Source organism: Leptopilina heterotoma, unplaced genomic scaffold, assembly GCF_015476425.1.
Source record: "Leptopilina heterotoma isolate Lh14 unplaced genomic scaffold, ASM1547642v1 Lhet_209, whole genome shotgun sequence".
In the NCBI taxonomy this organism is placed as follows: domain Eukaryota; kingdom Metazoa; phylum Arthropoda; class Insecta; order Hymenoptera; family Figitidae; genus Leptopilina; species Leptopilina heterotoma.
In genome coordinates this window covers 1737878-1760739 of record NW_025110924.1, presented here as the reverse complement: position 1 = coordinate 1760739, position 22862 = coordinate 1737878, and the positions used below count along the sequence as shown (strand labels likewise).

At 32.7% G+C, this 22862-nt stretch overlaps 4 protein-coding genes and 2 long non-coding RNA genes across 7 annotated transcripts; 3 read left to right on the top strand and 3 right to left on the bottom strand.

The window, feature by feature from the left end:
• The first annotated feature begins 44 nt into the window (after positions 1 to 44).
• LOC122501349 (solute carrier family 25 member 35-like) lies at positions 45 to 2138 on the top strand. The gene is made up of 5 exons (XM_043610738.1): positions 45 to 212; positions 924 to 1308; positions 1372 to 1590; positions 1676 to 1790; positions 1859 to 2138. Exons 1-5 carry the CDS (start codon positions 175 to 177, stop codon positions 2035 to 2037), a joined length of 936 nt encoding a protein of 311 aa, XP_043466673.1. The 5' UTR covers positions 45 to 174; the 3' UTR covers positions 2038 to 2138.
• Positions 2127 to 6477, bottom strand: LOC122501344 (solute carrier family 2, facilitated glucose transporter member 3-like). 2 transcript variants are annotated; one of them, XM_043610731.1, is made up of 8 exons: positions 6306 to 6477; positions 4395 to 4462; positions 4181 to 4312; positions 3687 to 3960; positions 3296 to 3586; positions 2810 to 3216; positions 2464 to 2735; positions 2127 to 2394 (listed from the first exon to the last, which is right to left on the bottom strand). In XM_043610731.1, the coding sequence occupies exons 1-8, from the start codon at positions 6322 to 6324 to the stop codon at positions 2298 to 2300; spliced, it is 1560 nt and encodes a 519-aa protein (XP_043466666.1). In that variant the 5' UTR covers positions 6325 to 6477; the 3' UTR covers positions 2127 to 2297. The 2 variants fall into 2 exon arrangements, with proteins under 2 accessions (XP_043466666.1, XP_043466667.1); XM_043610732.1 differs by lacking the exon at positions 6306 to 6477 and adding an exon at positions 5285 to 5459.
• LOC122501352 lies at positions 5627 to 15856 on the top strand. The gene is made up of 3 exons (XR_006301561.1): positions 5627 to 5743; positions 15321 to 15525; positions 15717 to 15856. It is a non-coding gene; the product is annotated as an uncharacterized LOC122501352 (long non-coding RNA).
• On the top strand, positions 5750 to 7320 carry LOC122501351. The gene is made up of 2 exons (XR_006301560.1): positions 5750 to 5903; positions 7102 to 7320. It is a non-coding gene; the product is annotated as an uncharacterized LOC122501351 (long non-coding RNA).
• On the bottom strand, positions 6859 to 16577 carry LOC122501339 (probable chitinase 10). Its single transcript, XM_043610723.1, has 24 exons — positions 15673 to 16577; positions 15338 to 15588; positions 15199 to 15252; positions 14280 to 14866; positions 14033 to 14215; positions 13796 to 13937; positions 13372 to 13728; positions 12801 to 13291; positions 12482 to 12710; positions 12218 to 12406; positions 11826 to 12153; positions 11508 to 11746; positions 11046 to 11374; positions 10614 to 10946; positions 10376 to 10544; positions 10061 to 10272; positions 9646 to 9982; positions 9152 to 9556; positions 8782 to 9081; positions 8508 to 8719; positions 8145 to 8423; positions 7886 to 8071; positions 7488 to 7773; positions 6859 to 7416 (listed from the first exon to the last, which is right to left on the bottom strand). Exons 1-24 carry the CDS (start codon positions 15969 to 15971, stop codon positions 7064 to 7066), a joined length of 6750 nt encoding a protein of 2249 aa, XP_043466658.1. The 5' UTR covers positions 15972 to 16577; the 3' UTR covers positions 6859 to 7063.
• A 2400-nt stretch (positions 16578 to 18977) lies between these two features.
• On the bottom strand, positions 18978 to 22697 carry LOC122501342 (cyclin-dependent kinase 11B). The gene is made up of 9 exons (XM_043610728.1): positions 22488 to 22697; positions 21785 to 22162; positions 21271 to 21708; positions 20993 to 21184; positions 20555 to 20913; positions 20106 to 20432; positions 19770 to 20034; positions 19423 to 19653; positions 18978 to 19337 (listed from the first exon to the last, which is right to left on the bottom strand). The coding sequence occupies exons 1-9, from the start codon at positions 22577 to 22579 to the stop codon at positions 19040 to 19042; spliced, it is 2580 nt and encodes an 859-aa protein (XP_043466663.1). The 5' UTR covers positions 22580 to 22697; the 3' UTR covers positions 18978 to 19039.
• Between the last annotated feature and the right edge of the window lie 165 nt (positions 22698 to 22862).

Sequence of the window (22862 nt, the reverse complement as noted above, 5' to 3'; positions counted from 1 at the left end):
ACTATACATATCGAAAGAATAAATACATCTTATCATGGCCTTGTTTTTGAGAACTGTATACAAATTAGTTCAGTATTAAAGTGGCAGTTATGAGTATCATATATATACTGTATTGTATATGACGCATTTTCTCAAATTTTATTTTGTATCAAATGAAGAGTTTTACTTTCAATAATGGCGACAATTGAAAATAAGTCAACTTTAAAAAAAAGGTAAGAATTTTTATTCATTAATTTTTAATTATATTTGTACATTGGAATAGACATTACATTTTTTATACATAATATACGTCTTATTTTTGTCGAGAAAGAAAATTATGTAAATTTTTCCAAAATGGTCAAATATTGGAGGACGCAATAACCAATATTTAATATTTTTTATATCTTTATTTAGTCTTTAAAGAGAGAGAGATCTCTTTAATGTTAAAAACAATTCTTGAATATTAAAAATCTTTTTAAAATATGATTTATTACATTTAAACGTGCTTTCTTAATGATAATTCTTTATTAGAGTACGTTCACACGACTTTTGGAAAAATCATTCTTGTCTTTCTCTCTTCTATGACAGAGGCATAAGTTTGTCTCACTCTGCATTTTCTGTTTCTGGAAAAGTAAGAAAATGTAGAGTGAGACAAACTTATGCCTCTGCCATAGGAGAGAGAAAGACAAGACGGTTTTTCCAAAAGTCAATGTGTTTACCTTTATACATAAAGGAAAAATCACCTCTTTGATACCACCTTAAAGATGAATTTTCCGCCATCTTGAATATCGAATGGCGCTGAAATATGAAACATTTGATTTTCTCAATTAGGTACTTGGGGTACTTGACAATTGGTAATTCAGGGTTGACATAGGTCAAGGAAGTCTCAGGGAAAAATAAAATTAAATATTTGTGGCCACCCTGTAATTGACTTTATGTTTCAGTTCGCCTGGAAATGAGTTTCTAATTGGAGCATTAGCTGCAGTGGGAGCTGGATTTTTTACAAATCCAGCGGAAGTTATTAAAATACGTCTTCAACTCCAGGGAGAATTGGCTGCTCGTGGATCTTATAAAAAAATATACAAAAATAGTTTTCATGCCGCGGTAATTATAACGAAACATGAAGGAATATTTGCTCTTCAAGCAGGTTTGGTGCCTGCATTGGCTTTTCAGGTAGTTTTAAATGGAATCAGATTAGGAATGTATAACACTGCGAAAAATAGTAAATTTATTTTGAATTCAGAAGGCAACACAGATATTTTAAAGACTATTTTGGTTACTGGAGTTTCCGGTTCTTTGGGAGCTGTATTGGGTAGTCCTTTATTTATGGTAAGATCGCATTTTATTTTGTATTTCACCTTCGGCGATTAAACTTTGAATTTATATGCACAGGTGAAGACTCAATTGCAAGCTCAATCCGCCCAATGTATCGCAGTTGGACATCAACACACCTACTCTGGAACATGGTCCGCATTCAAGTCTCTATGGAGGGAAGGTGGCTTCTCAAGCCTATACAGAGGATGGTACGCTAATATTCCGAGAGTGTTTGTGGGTTCAGCCACGCAGTTGACCACATTCGGTCTTATATCTGATGTTTTAAAACCCTATTCAGTGAGTAATTGTGTAAATCACGAAGATTTTTAAAAAACGCAGCACAAGGCGTCGCGAGGGAATTTATTCAATTTTCTTTCCATAGATATTTACAGATCGACCGATTTTATTAACTTTCGTAGCTTCTTTGATTGGTGGAAGTTGTGTGGCATTGACGATGCAACCATTTGACGTTTTAGCCACGAGGCTTTATAATCAAGGTAAAGAGTAAAATTAACTATCGCGTATGTTTACATATTTTTACATCTGGAATTTAAATTTTTGACAGGTGTCGATGCCAAAGGGAAGGGTGTACTGTACAGTGGACTTAGTGATGCATTTTTGAAAATTTTCAAAACCGAAGGTGTAATTGGTTTATATAAAGGTGTATTTCCTACGTGGATGCGAATAGCTCCGCACACCGTTTTATGTCTAGTATTTTATGAAAAATTAACTCAATTATTTTAAACCTTGCTTTTAGATCAAGTACTTAATTTACTATATTGTAAATGAGACAATTTCAAGATGACGAATTTTACTGAAAGAAATAAAAATAGTTTTAGAATATATTTAATATTTATTGTGCTTTTCAATTTATATAAAATTGTCGATTTATGTACAGGAGTATAAAAAGTATTAAAAACTTTGACCTTTTCCTTTCCGTAAAGAATTCTTTTTAACTATGTTGGCGACTAAATTAATATATCTATGTGCGAAATATCCAAATATCATGAATTACAGTTGATGACTCGAGATTTAAATCCAAGTGTCATGGTGGATGAAATCTCGACAGTACTTTTTCCTCGAGTTTCAGGTAAATACAGTCTGTAGGTAGAATAATTATTATTATTCAAAAAGAATTCATAAGAAAAAAAAGTTCAGTTATGTACGTACCTTATAAAAACAGACAAAGTCAAAATACAAGCAATAAATATAAGAAACGTGTAAGGACCGATTAATCTTTGTAAAACGGGAAAAGTCATTCCAACTATAAAGTTGCCACCCCAATTGGCGACACTTCCAAGCGCCATCGCAACTGGTCTCGGTCCAACGTCAAACAGTTCAGATCCAATGAAATACGGGATTGGACCGAGTCCCAGTCCGTAGAATATCACATAAGCTTGTATGGCTAACACAGATAACCATACCATTGAGTTGACAGTGTTCTGTTAAAAATAAAGTAAACGTTTTGAAAAATGAAAATGTAACATAGTTGGATATATTGAAATTAAAAACTTACCGTGAATAAAATTGACAAACAAAGAACTAATAAGCAACATGCACTCAAGTAACAGCTGTTTAGGAATAAAGGTCGTCTGCCAATACGAGACATTAACGATGCAGAAATTAAAGCCATGAAAACGTTTCCCAATCCTGTTCCAATTGTTGCATATTGAGAAACTGATTTCCCCAGTCCTGCTGTTGTGAATATTGAATTTGAATAATAAAAAACGGCATTTATTCCACTCAATTGTTGACCAAATTGGGAAAATATTACTAAAAGAAGTGGCAGTCTCAAGCATGGATCGCTAACAACTCGATTCATTGTCCAATCATTAATGCCTGCTCTGATTGCTCGTTCTTGCTCCAATGTCGCTATCTCGTGACGCAAAGAATTTTCATCCTTGTTACGTAAACGTTTCAATTCTAAATAGGATATAATTTTATATTATAATTTTTTTTTTATAATGACAAAATAATTTTTAAACATACATATTATACTGACCATCAATTGCTTTTTCGTGCAATTCTTTTATCACATACAAATACTTTGGACTTTCAGGCAGAATTGGTGTTAATAACAATGAAAGTATACACAATGGAGAAAAAGCAGCTAGCATGTAGGACCATAGACTCTCAGTGCCCAAAACTGTATCCAAACTGACAATTTGACCCAATAGTACTCCAATGGTGATACCTAATTGACAAACTACACCAAGCGTGCCTCTTAATTTAAGAGGCGACAACTCACTCAGATACATCGGCAATAAGCTTGTGGCAAGCCCTCCAGATAAACCTGAAATTATTTATTAATAATAAATCTTCAATTTAAATTTAAATTTCAGTTTCTACGGAATTACCTTGCAAAAATATTACAGATTATACAAAATACAGACCAACTAATAAACGGCCGATTAACAGGAGTTCAACAGAATTTAACATTGGTGCTAGAAGGAACACAATCGCTCCCAATATCCCACATATATTTCCTATCACGAGAGTTCCTTTCCTTCCGAGTTTATTCGAAAGCATGCTGGACGTTAAAGATCCCGAGACACCGCCAATTAGAAAAATTGACACTATCGCTGACCACAAAATATTCAATCCATCCTCTGATATTTCTTTTCCATATCGTTGTCTTATACTTTCATTGCAGTAAGCTTTTATTATCTAGAACACAAGACAATTAACACGTATTAGTATAATTCTAATATCAGGGTTGCCACAAATATTTAATTTTATTTTTCTCTGATTTCCTCGACCAATTCTAATTTTCCTGACTTTTCCCTGAATTCCCTGACCAATTCAAATTTTCCTGACTTTTCCCTGATTTCCCTAACCTGTGGCAACCCTGAATATAAATACCTGGTTTTGTATAAAATGTACCAACATTCTCAGGTGTATTAATTACTCCTATGTTAAATCCTGCAGGTACAGCTGAACCCAAACAACAAACTGCTCCAGACAGAATAAGCAGCAGGTTCCATTTATCAGCTTTTTCTCTATTTTCGTCAACATCTCTCTGAAAGACAGAATTTTTGATTAAACATTTTCTAATAATGCTAATTAGGTTTATTGAAAAAGTAATTAAAATAAGAACTCACGTCTACATTTAATTCAGTTAATCCAATAATTCTTGATGTTTCAGTAAATAAACTAGAACCTTCGGTATCTAATGAAAAAAAAGTAATAAAAATATATTTACTTGAATTAGTATTTTTTTAAAAATCAGTTTTTTAAATACCTTTCTTACATTTTACATATTTTTAACTTATTTAAATTCTTAAGAAATTACATATAAAAATAGCAGATCCAATATATATCTAATCCTCAGCAGCTTTAAAAAAATTTTTAAATACTAATTGTAAGCTTTCTAGAAATATATATATTTATATTTTTCCAGCATATTACATCTGCTATTTAAAATTTTTGCCAGCAATCGAAAATTTCTTAAAAATTACTTATTTATTGAAAACTTACACCTTACCACTCAATTCTTTTATCTTTTAATTGCTCGAAAGTTTCTCGAAGTTACTATTACTAATACTTCCATTCTTCACAAACTTACAACTAAGAGAGTTTAAATCCTTTATTACTTTTTAAAGAAACTTTTTTTGCGGGGAAAAGTAAGTATTTCATAATTCGAAACTCCAGTTTCTTTATTGTTAAATTTCTATTAAATTCTCTATCATTCTTAGTACAGGATTAATCATTCGACTGCCTGTATGTATGTACCTATATATTTATTATTTATTTAAAATATTAATTTGCAAAACAAAATCATGTAAAAATGATTTATATTACTAGTCTACTTGTAGGTCAAACTCCACTTTCATGCAAATAGTGTACAATGCTTTTCATTTCTTTCTTACACTATATATAATAAAATATAATAAATAAATAATAATATACTGTAAATAGTCTCATGCACGTGTTATTATAAAAAAACTTGTGCATAAGTCTATAATTGCTGCATGTTTTGTTGTCAATTCACCTGAAGTCATGTTGTTGTGCTTTAATTATAATACGCGCGTTTAACCTATTGTTGTTGTTTTTTTTTAATAACCTATTGTTGTTAATTAATATTAGAATTTTTGTTGTTTATACAAATATTAAAGGTTAATCATATTTTCACGTTTCTATGTCCCTATTTAATGGTGCTTCTACAGTGACTATCAAAGCGGGTTGCGGGTACTATTTCTATGAAATAATGGAGTGAGACAAACTTTTACGCCTCTGTCATAGGAGAGAGAAAGAAGTATGATTTTTCCAAAAGTCGTGTGACAGCACCCTTAAGCACCCTTAGGTAAGCTGCTCTAGAGTCACTAGTCAGTCTATTGTGAACTCAACTTTAAACATGATTAAATGGCCACGTGATGTACAATTAATTTGTTTATTATGTGCAAAAGTGTAAACATCTGCAGGCCAAAAAATAATTCGATAATGTACAGAGGTAGTTTTCACCTTTTTTCCTACCATTATAATATTATCATATTTCACGATAATGGTGGTTGACGATTGATTTAAAATTTGGAAAATACACTAGAAACAGTATTATTATGATCTTAAAAAATGTTTATTTTGATTGACTGAGGTTAATTAATATAAGTAGGGTAAGTGTATTATTATTATTTTGAATATTTAAAAGTTATTGAAATATACTTATACTGTAATAATAAAACGTATAATTAAAAATTATAATTTAAAATGTATAATTGAAAAAAAAATTGAAATTCATGGCACAACTGTTATAGTATCAAATATCCTATTTAATTAAATTAAATATCTATAAAGAACAAGTATATCAACAGTAAATAATAAAGATATAGCATATTTTATAAATAATCGAAATCAATATTAATTTTAATATATTAATAATATACCAAATAATATTGCTTTTTTTTGCTTTGTATTATCTTTACACTATATTAATAAACAAAAGAAAAAATTTAATACATTCAGAAAAGTTGATCAAATTTAAAACACTTTTTTCACTTTAAAAAAAAGAAACAAACCTTTTTTCTTTATTTCCATTATTAATGAATAAATGAATATATTTTTACTGTTTGATTAAAAGCAGGAATTGAATTTCACTTGCAAGCAGCCTTTTTAACTCAAAGACAGTTTTAAATGAACTAAAATAATTGTAGTTTGAGGAACTTATCTTTCTACAGACTAGTAAATATCTGCTGATGTTATATATTAAAATATCAAAAGAGTATTACTTACTCATTTGTACACGAGCTATGTGACCTTGGAGAATTTATCACTAAAAGATACAATAACTTCATTCATTAAAGTTTTGTATTCTTTTTGTTAAATATTTATTTTTAAAAGTATACTCACTTTTCAAAGTCTAGAATATTTGTATATGTATTTTTTATAATGGAAAGAATTTAATTTATAATAAAATTGATTATAGAAAAACAATGTAATATTACATATGCAAATGCAGGCCTATAAAGCCTACAAAGCCTGCAATTAAATCTAAATTAAAATCCACTTAGATTTTAAATTCTTCGACAAAAAATGTCACGTTCTTTGGGGGGAATATAATAATGAACTTTATTATAGCATTATAATTTATTTTTAAGTATTTAGTATTTAAAAGGTAGAAGTACACGTTTTCTATGTTACGTTTCTACTTATTTACAAAGAAGAATATTTTTTCTCTTATAATCAAAAATTATTGAAAAAACATCTCAAACGAAAAATAACGTTTGTGTTTTTTTCTTGAAATTTCTTTCACTTTTTAGAATTTCTCGTGTTTGCTTTAATTTAAAATTTTATTTTGACATTTGGTGTTTTCAGGCCAATCACATCGGTCTTCATTCCATAGTAAACCATTAGGACAGGATTGTTCGGAAAGTTGACCGAAATTGCATAATAAGTACTTGGAGCAATCTTTTTCGTGAGCTATGAATAATCGGCCATTGCAATCTTCAAGGGGTAGAGTAGTGGTCGTGCTGGGTTTACTGGCTGCTACTATTTCAACTGCATCATCCAAGTCTGGTGTTACGTCTGAAGTAGGTGAGATCATACTCGTAGTACTAATTTCTGGTTGTTTTGTTGGTTTCTTGGTAGGCTCTGCAGTTGCCAAAGAATCGAAAGACTCAGTTGACGAACCTAAAAATATGTTTCTTTACTTATTAGTATGAAAATGAATTTCAACTTTCTATTAGAAGAGGAATTACAACCTGTTATAGAGCACAATGGTCCTGCTGGATAATTTCTCAACACTCGATTCATAGTCTTTAGCAATGGATACGATTCACATTCGCATCTATTTTTAAAATCGTCCAAGTCAAGAGCCCACACCATTCCCCCTCCAAGGCCCAATTTCTTTATTAACTCTGCTTTTAATTTCACTTGTTTCGCATCGTCGAAGCTAACCCACTGATCACCTCTGTAGGCGAACGGGCCTATTCGTCTCTCGGGATCTTGTACAACAGTCCACCCTAACTTGAGCGTTCTTTCACAAATCTACGAAACGTTATTAAATTGTTTCTTAAACTGTTATTAAATTGTTTCTTAAATTGTTATTAAATTGTTAATACAATATTTATTTGTTAAAAAGAAATTAAATTATTTTTACCTCATAGTAAGATAAAAATCCTCTAGCTCGAGTTGCTTCACCAGCTTCTCCACCTCCATAAGTGGGATCATTTAATCCTCGTTTGTTTCTTTCAGCGAGAGAAAATGATTGTCCATAAAGTGGTACTCCCATAACTAATTTCTTAGCAGGCGCTCCCCTCTCCATCCAATAATGAATTGAAAAATTCTAAAATTGAATCATGAAAGACTTTAATTTAAGTAATTTTCGAAAGCTGGAAAAAAATTAAAGAAATATTTACAGCGTTGAAAGTGGGTTCCCAGTCATCGGGCAAACTAAACAAAGGCGCCACGTGGCCAGTCTTCTTGTCCCACTGTCCATGAAAATCATAAGTCATGACAGAAATCCAATCGAAATATTTTGATATTTCAGAAACATCATATCCTTCGTTTATAATTTTTCTACTCGGCGATACAGCAGTTGATAGAAGAAGTCCTTTCGGTTTAAAAACTTGACTCAATTCCTTCACTAAATTTGTAAAGCCTTCCTTATCAGATTTCGGACCCTTTGTACAGTCTACCTAGAGGGAAGAAAAAATCAAATTTCGATCGTTGAAAATTCTTGCTTGAAATAATAATAAAAAAAAAAAATTACAAGTACTTACTTGCCAACATACTGGATATTCCCAATCTAGATCTAAACCATCGAAACCATACTTTTCTATAAATCTTATTGCGTGTTCAATAAATTTCTGCCTAGCTCCTGGATTATTAACCAATCTACTGTACTTATCACCCGCTGAATCGTTCCATCCTCCCAATGCTAGCAAAACTTTCTTCCCCTTTGATTTGAAAGCTACAACCCTCTCGTAGAATTCTGGAAATATGAATATAGTGAGTAAATCGATTAGAGAGAAAAATGTTCTAATCAAAACTTACTATTGTCAATGTCGGCCCATGGATCGTGCGACTTTATTGTGAAACTTGAGGAATCGAGAACAGCAAATCCATAGAGGATGTGAGTGCACAAATCCAAATCAACATCTTCTGGAAGATATCTGCCTCCTTCTTGTCTGTACCAAGCCCAATTTGTAAAATAACAAACTACTTTAAATTCATCACCCACAACAGTATCCTCATCTTTAGAAAACACAGGTTTTATTGATCCCGGAAGCGTAACGCGTTCCACACTCGGAAGTTGCCATTCAAGTTCTTGACCAACTTCTGGGACCTTTAAAGCTACAGACCATAAAGACGTTTATGAAAAAATATATTAAAATTAGATTAGAAAAGCAAGAATTATATTTACGTCTGTCGTGTTTATTTGGTGGTTCTGATAAGACTTGCTGTAAAGTATGCATAAGTGGATGAGGTCCCTCTCCACATCGTCCCTTAAAGTCATCTAAATCCAAGGCCCAAATCATACCACCGCCTAGGCCCATGTCCCTGACAAATTGTGCCTTCTGCCTTATCATATCCGAATCATCGAAACTAACCCACTGATTCCCTTTGTATGCATAGGGTCCCATTCGACGCTGTGGATCTTGTACAACCGTCCAGTTACGATTTACGATTCTATCGCAAATTTCATAATAAGCTAAAAATCCGGCTGCACGTGTGAATTCACCTGCATTTCCCGCGCTGGCCGCTGCATTTAATCCATTTCCTACTTTCGGATCATTAATGGCAAACGACTGGCCGTACAGAGGCATTCCTGTTGCACATAAATTTATAAATTCATAAATTCATGCACATCGTAATTCGTATTCATTCGTTCAGATGCAAATTTTTACAAGTACTTACCCATCACAATACTTCTGGGTGGTGCTCCTTTTGAAATCCAATAATTAATAGAATAATTGGCATTGAAATAATAAAATTCATCATCGTCATGATAGTACAGGGGCGCGACATGGCCAGTTTTCTTATCCCACTGTCCATGATAATCGTAAGTCATTACTGCTATCCAATCCAAGTATTTCGCCAAGGCCGGAACATCGTAACCCTTGTCAATAACTGTTTTGCTAGGTGATACTGCTGCTGTCAACAAAAGTCCTTTGGGCTTCATTTTTTCGCTTAATTCTTCTATTAAAGATACAAATCCCTGTTTGTCAGATAATGGTCCTTTTTTACAATCTACCTAAAATTTAATATATTTTTCTTCGAATTATTCCTTTTCAATTTCATCTTATAATGCTAGAAATAAATCAACTATTACCTGCCAACAAACAGGATATTCCCAGTCGAGATCTAAACCATCAAAACCGAACTTTTCTAAAAATCTTATAGCGTGTTCAATAAACTTCTGCCTTGCTCCTGGATTGTTAACCAATCTACTGTACTTGTCACCTGCTGAATCGTTCCATCCTCCCAATGCTAAACTAACTTTGAGACCTCTTTTCTTATACTTGAGTACTCTTTCGTAAAACTCTAAAAAAGCAAAAAATGTTCCATCCGTTTTCATGTTCTATATTATAAAATGTAATATCTTCTTTTGTGTTGTTTAAAAAACAAGTATTATTTTTCAACTCACGATTATCAAAGTCCGCCCATGAATCATGAGCCTTGATTGTTAGGTCCGAATAGTCCAAGACGGCAAAACCATAAATAATGTGTGTACATAAAGTATGATCTATATGTTCTGGTAAATAACGTCCAATTCCTCTTCGGTACCAAGCCCAGTTTGTAAAATAGCATACAACCTATAAAGTAAAACAAGAAATGAGAATATAATCTGATTCCAAGGAGATACATCAGTATTAAGATATTACTTTAAAATATCCTGACAAAGTGGATTTTTTCTCAGGATCAATTGCTGGGGTCGGAGTTGGTTTCGGAGGTTCTGTCCACGTCCATGGATTTTCCACTGTTGAAGTAGGCTGTAAAATACTTGTTGTAGAACTGATACCTTCAGTCACTGGATTAATGTCAGGTGAATAATTTTCATCTTCACATTTTGCGCGAACCGGCCAATCACAAATGTGAGTTTCTGCATTAAAATGAAGACCAGGTGCACACTGAAATATTTCGTGTCGTCCCCATAGACAAGCTCGGTAACTTTGACAATCGCCTGGTACACTTGAATAACTACCTGGAGTACAGTCCTACAAAAAATAACATTTTTCTCAAGTCTTCTTATTCTTTCAAGTTCTTATTCTATCATTGTTAGTGAATTTTTCAAATTATAAATAATTATTTATTACCTTATCACTTATTTCCTGGATTTTTAGAGGAGCTTTTCTCTTTAAATCAGTATTACATGGATTCATGAAAGCCCAGTCGCACATATTTTTCTCGTCATTCCAATTAAGACCTGGACCACATTGTTGTGGTATAAGATCTCCATTGACGCAAATCAGAAATTGATCGCAAGAGCTCGGATACGAATAATACTGTCCATGTTGGCAATCTTTTTCTGGTTTTTTCGTGGGTTTTACAATCATATATTTTGTACTGGATTTTCCTGTTGTTGTAGGTCGACGAGTTGTTGTGATTGGACTGACTTTAGACGTTGGGGGTTTTACCGTTGTTGCTGAGAAACATTATATTATGATTAAAATTTATAAGAATTCTTGTGTACTTAAAGAAATAACATAAAAACTAATCTCTTTTTTTCAAAAATCAATTATATATTAGTTAAAAAGAAATGTTAATGTGAGCAGTACCTAGTCCTTTTTGGCATTTTACTGAAGAGGGCCAGTCACAAAGTCCACGATCATCATCCCAGTGCAATCCTGGAGCACAATGTTCACGTTTCAATTCGCCCAGAATGCATCTGTAATACGATCCACAATTTTTTGGATCTGTCATAAATTCACCAGAATTGCACATTATTCCCGGCTTTGTTGCTTCCATTGTGGTTGTTTCTTTTATTGATGCTGTTGTACTCTTAATAGTCGTTTTCCTACAAATAGAAAACATTGTGATAAATTGATTTTTTATAGACATGATTGTCATTGAAACAATTAATTCTTAATATTTACCTTGTTGTTAACGTACTTTCTGTAGTCGATGTTTTCTCGGTCCATGTGGGCCAAGTTGTGGTTGGGGTATTTGTCACCTTGGTTGAAGACGGTTTTTCAGTCCACGTTGGCCAGGTAGTAGTTCGAGTGGTAGTTGGAGTAGTAGGATTAGTAGTTGGAGTAGTAGGTGTAGTAGTTGGAGAAGTAGTACTTGAGGGGATTGGTTTGGTTGGTCGAGGTCTTCCGTCAAGAGCGTCAGTGTGTGTTGTCAAAGTTGGTGCTTGAGGAGTGACAGGTTCAATTGGTCTTTGGCAACTCTCTTCAGCTGGTAGTGGTGTTAATAATCGACCTGATGGAAAAGGAAAGGTTTGTTATTTCCTTTAAAGGATTAAAGGTACCAAAGCACAAATTACCAATCGCTCGATTCAAGCTGCGTAACAGTGGAAAAGGCTCTTTGCAACATCGATTCGTGAAGTCGTCAAGATCCACGGTCCATGCAGCTGCTCCCCCAAAACCATTTTGTAAAATGTATTGTCCTTTTTCTGTAATGCTCTTCGAATCATCATAGGCTACCCACTGATCTTTAAAGTAAGCATTCGGAGCTACGAAAGAAAATTAGTTCATATAGTACATGAAAGGAGTAGTTAGTAGTTAATAGTTTTACAGCAGCTATTCACCTTGTCCTGTTTTCCAATTTTTGTTTTTAATTCTATTACAAATTTCATGATAAGCTAACATTCCTGGTTGTCTCGTGTATTCCCCCGGCGTACCTGGTCCTGCAGCCGGATCATCCAAATTGTAATGAGAAGCTGAAGAAAGTCTATACGACTGTCCATACATGGGCACTCCCATCAATAGTTTTTCTTTTGATGCGCCGAGAGAAAGTAGATAATTCATGGTAAAATTCTACGATAAATAATGTCAAAATTATTTTTCGAGTAGGCACTAGGCACATAGAAGTAAATAGTACTAAACATTTAAAAAAGTGTTGCGTACCACATTGTAGTACATATTGGAACTTGTACTTTCCGAGTAGAGTGGTGCTAAGTGACCAGTTTTCGATTCCCAAGCTCCGTGATAATCGTATGTCATTACCGATATAAAGTCAACAAGTTTCGAAATTTTATCCACTTGATAGGCTTTGTCAATTACTTCCTTGTAGCCTGACAGTGAGACTGATAGTATCAATCGAGGCTCTTGTTCATCAAAGGCTTCACGTAATTCCTTTAAAAGTTTCGTAAAATTTGGTTTGTCTGAATCTGGCCCCTTCTTACAATCACTCTGCCAACACTTTGGGTAATTCCATTCAATAGACAGTCCCTTAAAGCTATGTTTCTTTAAGAAATTTAATGTCGAAGTTACAAATTTCCTTCGTGACGATGCACTTGTCACCAAACGTGAATATTTGTCACCAGAACTGTCAGTCCAGCCACCTAACGCGAGCATTACGGTAGGGCCCCTTATACTAGTTATACGTTGATACAAATCTGGAAAAATGGATAAATTGTAAACGAAACTTTTCTTCTATACATAACGTAAATACAATAATACAGATAAAGACACCAACTGTTTTCTATATCTGCCCACGGATCAAAAGAATGAATAAGCAGCGTGTCAGGATTAAGTCCGGCAAAAGCATACACAACATGGGTACACAATCGTGAATCCAAATGCTCAGGCACAAACTTTCCCTCTCCTCTCCTATAAAATGCCCACGAAGTAACATAACAAACAACTTTTTTATCCTCTTGATGTAATTCAAGTTGTTCCAATTGCTGTTTATCGCGTAATTCTTCCAACTTTGCTATGAAATTAGCTCGATTACTGTGTCCTGGATCACATAGTTCAGGTCTTGCCTGAACACACATTCCATTGTCAGAGTTGTAAAATCTGCCATAACCACAGCTACCATGATATTGCATCCCTAGAGAAATGTAAAGCAAATATATATGTAAAAATAACAATGTAAATTATTATTCTACTATGCATACCTTTGCTGCACGTTATGTATCCAGAACAGTTGTCGGGATCACTGAACAGTCCTTCTTTTGAGCACTTTTTCACTGGGAAGTCATAGTAGCTTAATCCTTTTAGAGCTGCATTCAACATTGGCCAAGGACTGCCACAAATTCCCTGGAAAATAGTATAAAATAAAAAAATACAATAAAATTTATAAAATGTATGAATTGTATGAAATGTATAAAATATTTGAAATGTATAAAATGTACCTGAAAATCGTCCAAGTCCAAAGACCATAGAGAAACGCCACCTAATTCAGTAAATCTGACGTAAGCCGATTTTATTTTGACAGATATAGGATCGTCATATCCAATCCACTGATCGCCGAGTTTTAAATACGGCCCTTCTTCATCTCTGCCAGAGGTCCAAACATTACCCAAATTTTCGCAAATCTAAAAATAAAGATAAAAAACAGTAAAATTATTATTCTCCCCCGTATAAAAACATGATGCGCACCTCATAATAAGCGAGTGTTCCGCGACGATTCGTGTACATTCCTCCAAGACCCGGACCAATTACAGGCGATCCAGCAGAAGTGGAATTACTAGACTTCATAGTGAATGATTTTCCAAAGAGTGGAATTCCCAATATTATCTTGCGAGGTTCTACACCTCGACTAATCCACTTATTGACTGTATTTGATACAAAGCTTAGAGGAGCAGAATGATAGGCAAACGTTCTGTTGTCTGAATTTCGCCAGGCTTTGAAGAGCAAGAGATCGGACATTGATGCAATTTCTGGATCCACTGTATCCTCTGGCCTTATAGAGAGTGCTAAACTATAACCTTTCTCCGCTAACAATTGATAAAGTTTTCGTAAAAGAATTCTAAGCTCTGCATTTGATTTGTTTTCCCAATCAATTTCCACACCATCGAATTCGTATTCCTTGAGGAAATCCATGACAGACTCGATAAATTTTTGTGTACGATCAAAGCCATTAAATAGCTCGTTGTACATTCTTCCATTGTCGGGTGAATTAATGGAGATCAACACTCGTAATCCAGGGTCCCTTTGGCGAAGACCTACTGCTGACTTATAACCACCTGGAGGAAAGTTCAATTTCTTTAGATTGTACAATAATCAGAATTTTAGAGAAATTACAAATTATTGCAGAAATTCAATTATTTTCAAAAGTAATAAAATTCATCGCAAAACTTCAATTATATGTTCAAAAATTTGTTTAAATTCTCATCAAGATTTCAATTATTTTTAGAAATAATTAAATTCTTCTTCGAAATTCAATTATTTTCATAAAATTTTCCAAAAGAATTCAATTATTTTCAAAAAAATAATAAGAATTTCACAGGAATTTCAATATTTCAGTAATTGTTCCGTAAAGTCCATTTTTTAAAATACTTTCACTTATTTACTTTACCCTTAATTAAATCATAGTCAGGATCTCGCACACTGACAGTCAATTCGTGTGGATCTGAAATTCAAAACTCTGTACTTGTCATTTAATTATTAACGATTAAAAATTTATGTTTGTTTTTTTAGAGGAAAAAAGCACAAACCTATTGTTGCTGAATTGTATACTAAATGTGTGCATTTGCGTGTCGGTATAGCTTGCGGCAACAGAGAAAATGGCTCCATTCTGTAAACTGCTCCTGCCTCCAAATGACAAACAACTTTAAATTCTTTTTCCACTTTACGAACTGCCGGAGGTGACAATTGTTCAAGCCAAATCGATTCATGATCCAAGGTATTGTCAAAGTACGGTTCTGCACGATGTTCCACAGCGTCTCGCAGTGGTATCCTCTCATCTCTAAGAACAAGACAATTGATTAATTAATTATGTAATTATAATTATATAATTAATTAATCTGTTAATCTATTATTAATAACTCACTTCTGTCTACTGAAATTTAAAGAGTTCCACCTTGAACCTTGCAGATGAAATAAATTTGGTCGAGCTTCCACAGCATCTCTAAGGGGTAGAGCTTTAGATCCAAAATCGGAATATTTTACTTTTTCATTTATCTCCAGTTCTTGTGGAAGACTCTCCACCGAATCACGTTGAAAATTTAAAATATTTAACGCCTTTGGGTTGTGCTTTTCATTTTTCAGCAAACTGCGATGCTGAAGACGATACAATGATACTGAAGAGCATGTGATTAATCCCAAAAGGCTCAAAATAAGCCACTTCATGGCTAAATGTATTATTTCTACTTTTTTACAACTCTATAATTTATAACCACTAGTTATAGAACCGGTCATTTATCCATTCAGTTTTTTTTAATTTTCTAAAAAATCACTTTTTCAGAATTGAAAATACAGGTACTTTATTCACTTTGTATAATCACTGCACATTAGGTTTACACTTAATATTGCAAAAGGAAATTCTTTTGCATTTGTCAACTTTCATTTATAATTATTGAAGTTCCATGTCGTTTTAAAAAATATTAATAGACAAAATTGAGAAAATAAATGTATAAAATCATTTTTTAAATGTCTACTGATTTGCACATGCAATTTATTCCTTGTCAAATTTTCCTTGGAAAGAGAATTCTTCCGATTAGTGAAGTAGAAGAAGGAGAAGAAGAAGAAGACTGATTTATAGTATTCTGATGGTTATAAGCTCCCTACCTTGCAAGTAGGGAGAACGACAAATGTGGTATTCTGAACGCGTATAGGGCCCATATATACTCTTTGGACCCCGCGACCCGCGTCGAAATCTTGTTCCTTCCTTGCCTCGACTTTGACTCACAAGACACTTCGCTAAAGATTTCAGTGAATTTTCAAATATTTTATGCACGTATTGTCGTATTTCAAATGCAAATTTGCATAATTCAGTTGAAATTTTGTCAATTTTACAATTACAGCTTTTCTGGGTTAGTTTTCCAATTTTTAAGAAAACACTATTAATATTGTTGCACTAAAAACAAAAATATTCTTAAATTGAGAGGAAAATTCCTCTTAAAAAATCATTTTGAGGTTATGTTTGTTTACATTATTTAAACTTTTTTTCAATAGGATTTCCTTTTGATTTAAGAGTATATCCTCTTATTTTAAGAGGAATACTCTAAAGTAGAGGAAATTCCTCTTAAAATAAGAGGACAATTTTTTCAGCTATATTCTAGAGGAAAATATGCAGTGAAATAAGAGGAATCCGCTTAAAACAAAAGAATATTTTTTTTCGGTGTATGATTGCTTTGTAATAGTACCAGAAAAATACGCTGAAGATAATAATTACCATATATATTTCCGTGATCTTTTGACAAATTTTTGGATATTTCTCTTTGAATTTTTAAGAATTTTAGAAATATTCTGCATCTTATTTTCCAGTGTAATATATATTTTCTGCATGCTTTTTAATGTTTTGTTTTTCATGGCAAGATAATTGTAATAACTAAGATTCTCTGCACGCACGCATTGATTGTCGAAGGTCTTTCCTTCAAGAAAGAAAACCTTAAAATGTCTTATTTGTCATTATAAAATAAATTAATAAATTTAATTAATAATTAATTTTTAATTTATAAATAAATTAAAATTTTCCAAAATTTAGATTTGAAGCTTTAACAAAGTTTTCTCATAAATAAAAAAAACTTTTAACATAAAATTCATTTAACCAAAATTTAAAATATTCAGTAATGAAAGAAATGATTTACTGCTTCTGTTTTTTTTTCTTTCGATATTAAAATGAATAATAGGCGTAAAAAATCAAGTCAAAGGTGAAGAATATTATTGGGAATAAAAATTTTATTACAACAATTTAAGCTCGATATAGCGCATGTAAAAGGAAAATTTATTCTCGCTTTTTAAAATTCCAATTTGATAAGATCTGGTTTTTATTTTAATGAGTTCAATCGTCATCTTTACATAGGTTCTTCTCATTATAGAAGGTCATTGGCATCGCAGTTACCGTATAGTTTGCAAAGATCAAGCAAACCTGTTAATGGAATTACTAATTCCTCCCACTCTTGAAAATAAAAATATTTCAACAACACTCGACAACGTATTTTCATATATTTTTGACAGAATCATGTAATCGTTATTATTAGAGTCTGGTAAAAATTTACTTTTCTTGGTACAGATCCTTTTAATTATTTCGATTATATTTCTCATGATTTGATAATATTTTTGAAATCTCGAAAGAGAATTTTTATTATAATGGTCATTTCTCTTTCTTATTCTAAATAGGTATCTTTATAATTAATCAAGTCGTTATTTCTTTGTCTGCTTAAAATTAGAGAAAAACTTGAAATTCACGCATAAATATGCTCTTGAATCTTCTCTTTCACCAATATAATAGGTATTTTAAAATCACTGAATATGTATTTGAAATTTAAATGACTTTGTCGCTTGCGAAAATAATAACTTGATTTTGAAAGGGAAATAAAAAAAGGTACAAATTAATTGGAAATAACAACTTAACACTCGATTTTAAATCTCTTTTAAACTCTACACGAAATTATACTTTTCATTATCTATTTTCTAAGAGAATTTACCTACGTCATGCTAATAATTTTTTCAACTAATTTTTTTACCTGAAGAAATGTAATATTTTGCCTAAATAAACCAAGTATTATCAGATAAATGTTTATATTTTAATTCTTTTAATTATTTGAATAATTAATTTTTAGGAAATAGATATTTATTAATTAAAAAATTTCGTTCGCTTTATAATAAATTTTATTTTATTATCAATATCGTCGATATAGATTGCAGTTGTTTGCTTCATTGTCAGGACTCGTTTCCATTTGCGTTGGTATAGAAAGAAATATAAATGCTACAACAACTATTTGAGGGTTGCTATATTGAGGGTCACCTTCATTTTGGCGTCAAGATCAGGTTCTGAGATTTGCTACCTGCTGAATTGGAACCAGTGTTGCTTGTTTGGTCGCGTCCAAGTGTATTTTTATTGCACCTGCATATGTTCATTTTTTAGATCGTTGACCTCCTCCATGATCAACATAAGTAGAGTGAGAAATTTTTTTTATTTTAGAATTCTACGTATTTACTGAATTTAAAAAAGAAAGATTATATGATTTTCTATTTTTAACACTATTTTCTTGTTTCCTTATGTTTATTTCTATTTAATGGCTGATTGTAACATCTAATTTTTATTTTTTACATACCTGAATATTAATTTTCCAACTCAATAAAATTGTGACAATAAAAAAATAAAAATTGAAATAAATAAATGAATACGTATTAGAAATTACTCATTATGTTGTATTAATTTATTTATGTCTTGTACAATTTTAAAAAAATATTTAAAATTTAAGACTAAAACCGCCACCGACAGGCGGAGGTCTACCACCTTCCACCAGACCCATGTGAAATCCAGAGGCATTAATGTCTGCGTCATCCCCATCACCCAATTGTTTATATTCCTTACCGCCGCTGGGAGGTTTAGGCGACGCGTTATTCGCAGTTCTCACTCCCAATTCTGACTTTGCTGGCCATGTTGGAAACATTTTCGGATCAATAGGTAATGGAGGTTCATTAAAGTAACCGCCTTTTAGTGCATCCTCTGCTGTTATTCGCTGTTGAGGGTCATACGTCAAAAATCTGAAATAATAAAAAGTTTTTTTACTTATAATAAAAAAAAAATAATAACCGAGTACAAATTATTACTTTTTTGAATTATACATACTTATTTAGAAGTTCAATTCCAAGATCAGTTAATGACAAACTGAACCGTTGTCTAAGATTATTAACAGGATAATGCGAAAATGGTATTTTTTGTACCATCGGTAATTTACTGTAACCCGGCCATATTCGATCGCTTGGTGTTCCCAGTTCTTTGAAAATTTTATTCAATTGATCCATTTCAGATTTACCTGGAAAAAGTGCTTCCATTCTGAGAAACTCGGCAAAAATGCAACTGAAATAAAGAGAAGAGAGAGTCTTGAGAATTGTAAAAAAAAAGAAGAATTTAACTAATGAAACTAATGTTTCAAAACTAATGAAAATTGAAAATTATTAAAGACAAAAACTCACCCGACTGACCACATGTCGATTGGGGTGCTGTATTCTTTTCCACCTAAAAGAAGTTCAGGTGCTCGATACCACAAGGTGACAACTACAGGGGTATATTGTCTCAGAGGAGAACCATACTCTCTTGCCAAACCAAAATCTCCGACCTTGAGAATTCCTCGATGACTCAATAATAAATTGGAAGTTTTTAGATCCCGGTGCAATATCCAGTTGTCATGTAAATGTGCCACAGCTCGTAACAATTGCTGCATTAGACATTTAACCTCGCCTGAAAAGAAATTTTTGTTTTTATTCTTTCACTATTATTTATGTGACAATAATTCATTTTTAAACACTTACCCGGTATAAAGACCTGCTTCTTTTGTTTCATTGTTTCCATTAATGATTTCAAGTCATGTTCAACATAGTCCATCACTATAAATATTTTGTCCATATTACTACCGACAACTATTTCACGAACAGTAACAATATTTGGATGTTGAGCTTTGAGTAATGTGTTTATTTCTCTTAAACTTGTTATAGGAAATCCTTCTTTTTCCTTTTCCATTTTAAGTCTTTTTAATGCAACTATCTCTTCGGTCCTCTTGTCTCTAGCTCTGTACACAACGCCATACGTACCCTCTTCTATGCGATTAAGACATTGGAATTCTTCTACACTTCTACATCCTGAAATAAAAAAGAAAATTATTAATAATCATCATTTTTAGTTTCGCAGAATATCAATTCGAGCTTTGATAAATAAAACTACTTTTATTAATAATACAATTTCTTAAATAAAATTTGATTACCTTGAATTGCTGGTAAATAAGGAGGTAACTCAGGTACTTGATTAACTGCTTCTTCTGTTTCGTCACCTTTGGCCGTACCATTTGAATCAACATGTCCCGGTGAACCGCCTTCGGAATGATCTGACTTCGTTAATCTTTCCACTGATAAAGGACTTGGATTATTGTAATCCGATCCATCATTAGACTCATCATTGCTCCCCTTATTTGACTCGTTCGATTCATCTTCATCATCATCGTCGTCGTCGTCATCATCATCGTCCTCATCGTCATCATCCTCATCACTGCTTGTATTTGACGAATCTGACGAACGTCTATCTGTGGATCTTTCGTGAAGGCTTCTTCGTTCATCAGACGATCGTCTAGAGAAAAAGATAAAAATAATATATCATTGAATTTCTTGTGCCTAATGACAATTTATTAATAACTAGAGTAACATACTCTATAGATCTGGATCTTGCAACATCGGAATGTACCGAATTAGGACTCTCATCAGATAATTCAACTACCGATGGGTCCGGATTCAAATCAGGACTCATTGCCCTTTTCTCCCCTCTTTTCAATCTTCTCGCTTCCAATTCTAATCTTGACACTTCCTTTCGCCGAGCCATTTCTCTATCCGCTTCTAAAAGTCTAAAATAAAGAAATTAGTTTAATTTATTAGAAAAATTACACAATCTTCTCGAATTGTATCTAAATGCAGAAATACTCAATTTTACCTTTCTTTTCGAAGTTCCTGCTCCGTCATTTCTTTCGGTTCTTTGGGCATTAATAGAATTTCGGAAACTTCCATACCTTCCTGATCTTCACTATTAGCCATTTCTAATATATTTTTCATATGATTTTCTCGATCTACTTTCTCCCTCTCTCTATCTCGAGTTCTTTCATGCTTATGAGACCTTTTATGACGTTTCTCCGGTCGATCGATCAAATCACCTTCCGGATATTGTTCCTCCATTATACGAATATGTCGACGATCGTCTATTCTCAATTCACGTCGTTCTCGTCCATCATCTATCGCCCGAAGTTCATGACGCTCGCGTATTTCTTCAAGTCGCCCATCTCGACGATCTCGTGATTCTTCCAAACGTACCTCACGTCTGCATTCACGAATTTCACGGGGGTCTTCACGCCTCTCTCTTCTTTTATCCAATAACCTTCAAACATTTTTAGAAATTTATTTTTAAAAATAAATAAATAAGTCTAAGAATAAATAAATAAATAAATACATACCTTTCTCTCAAATCTTCCAATACTCGATCTCCTGTAGTTCTATCCTTTCTCTCGTGTCTAGAAGATTCCCTATCTCTAGAATGTCCATCAATTCTTTCCATTCGATCTATTCTTTCACGTTCTCGTTTCGAACCTTCGGAACGCTCGCCCCGTTCTAAAGATTCGACATCGTGTCTCCTGTGTCTGTGTTTATCACGATGTTTATCTTCCACTCGATCATGATGTCGAGACTTACGTTCTTTCTCATCTTTGCGATCTCTTTTATCCACATGTTTATCGCGTCTTCGTGACACATTTATTTTATGATGCCTTTTCACAGCTTGTGGAGGTTTAATGTCTAATGAATCTGTCGTGTCGGCTCCTTCTTCTTCGGAGAAACTGTATAAAATAAACAACTAATTTATTATTCAAAAAATTCAAAATAAGTGAAATTTTTAATTCTAAAGTATTTACTTCTTTACATTTAAAATTTGTATATAAATTTGCTGCTTTTAAAGAGTAATTTTTTTAATTTTCCGTAAATTTACTACTCTGAAAATAGGTAATACTTTTGTTTTTTTATTACATAGTTTCAGAGTAGGTAAACACTAAAACCAAGCAAATTTAATCTGAAATGCAAAATTGTATTATAATTCAACTAGAAACGACTAATAAATTATTAGCGAATTTTTAACTTAACCTAAAAATTGAAAATATTTTTTACCTAAAATTTTCTGCATCCTTCTTTGGACTCTTTTTAATTTCTCCATCTTCACTTTGATTATCTACATCCATTTCGTATCTAGGACCTGACATTTTTTTTTGTTTACAAATATGTAATCATAATAAGTAATTTGCTTATCTTTGATATTTACTTCTGTTTCTTTCAGAAACTAGCAAACGTCGTTTTTCGTGTATATACAACAAACCTAAAGGGGAGTCCAAAATGGATAGCCGGGCATAATTTCCCGCTTCCATGGATCTAGTCTTTAAGGTCTTTCCACATAGAGATAAATTGAACAATGAATGCAACAAGGATAGAAGTATATGAAAACGCAAACATTCGTCCAATCCACTGTGCAGTCAGCGCCATCGGTGG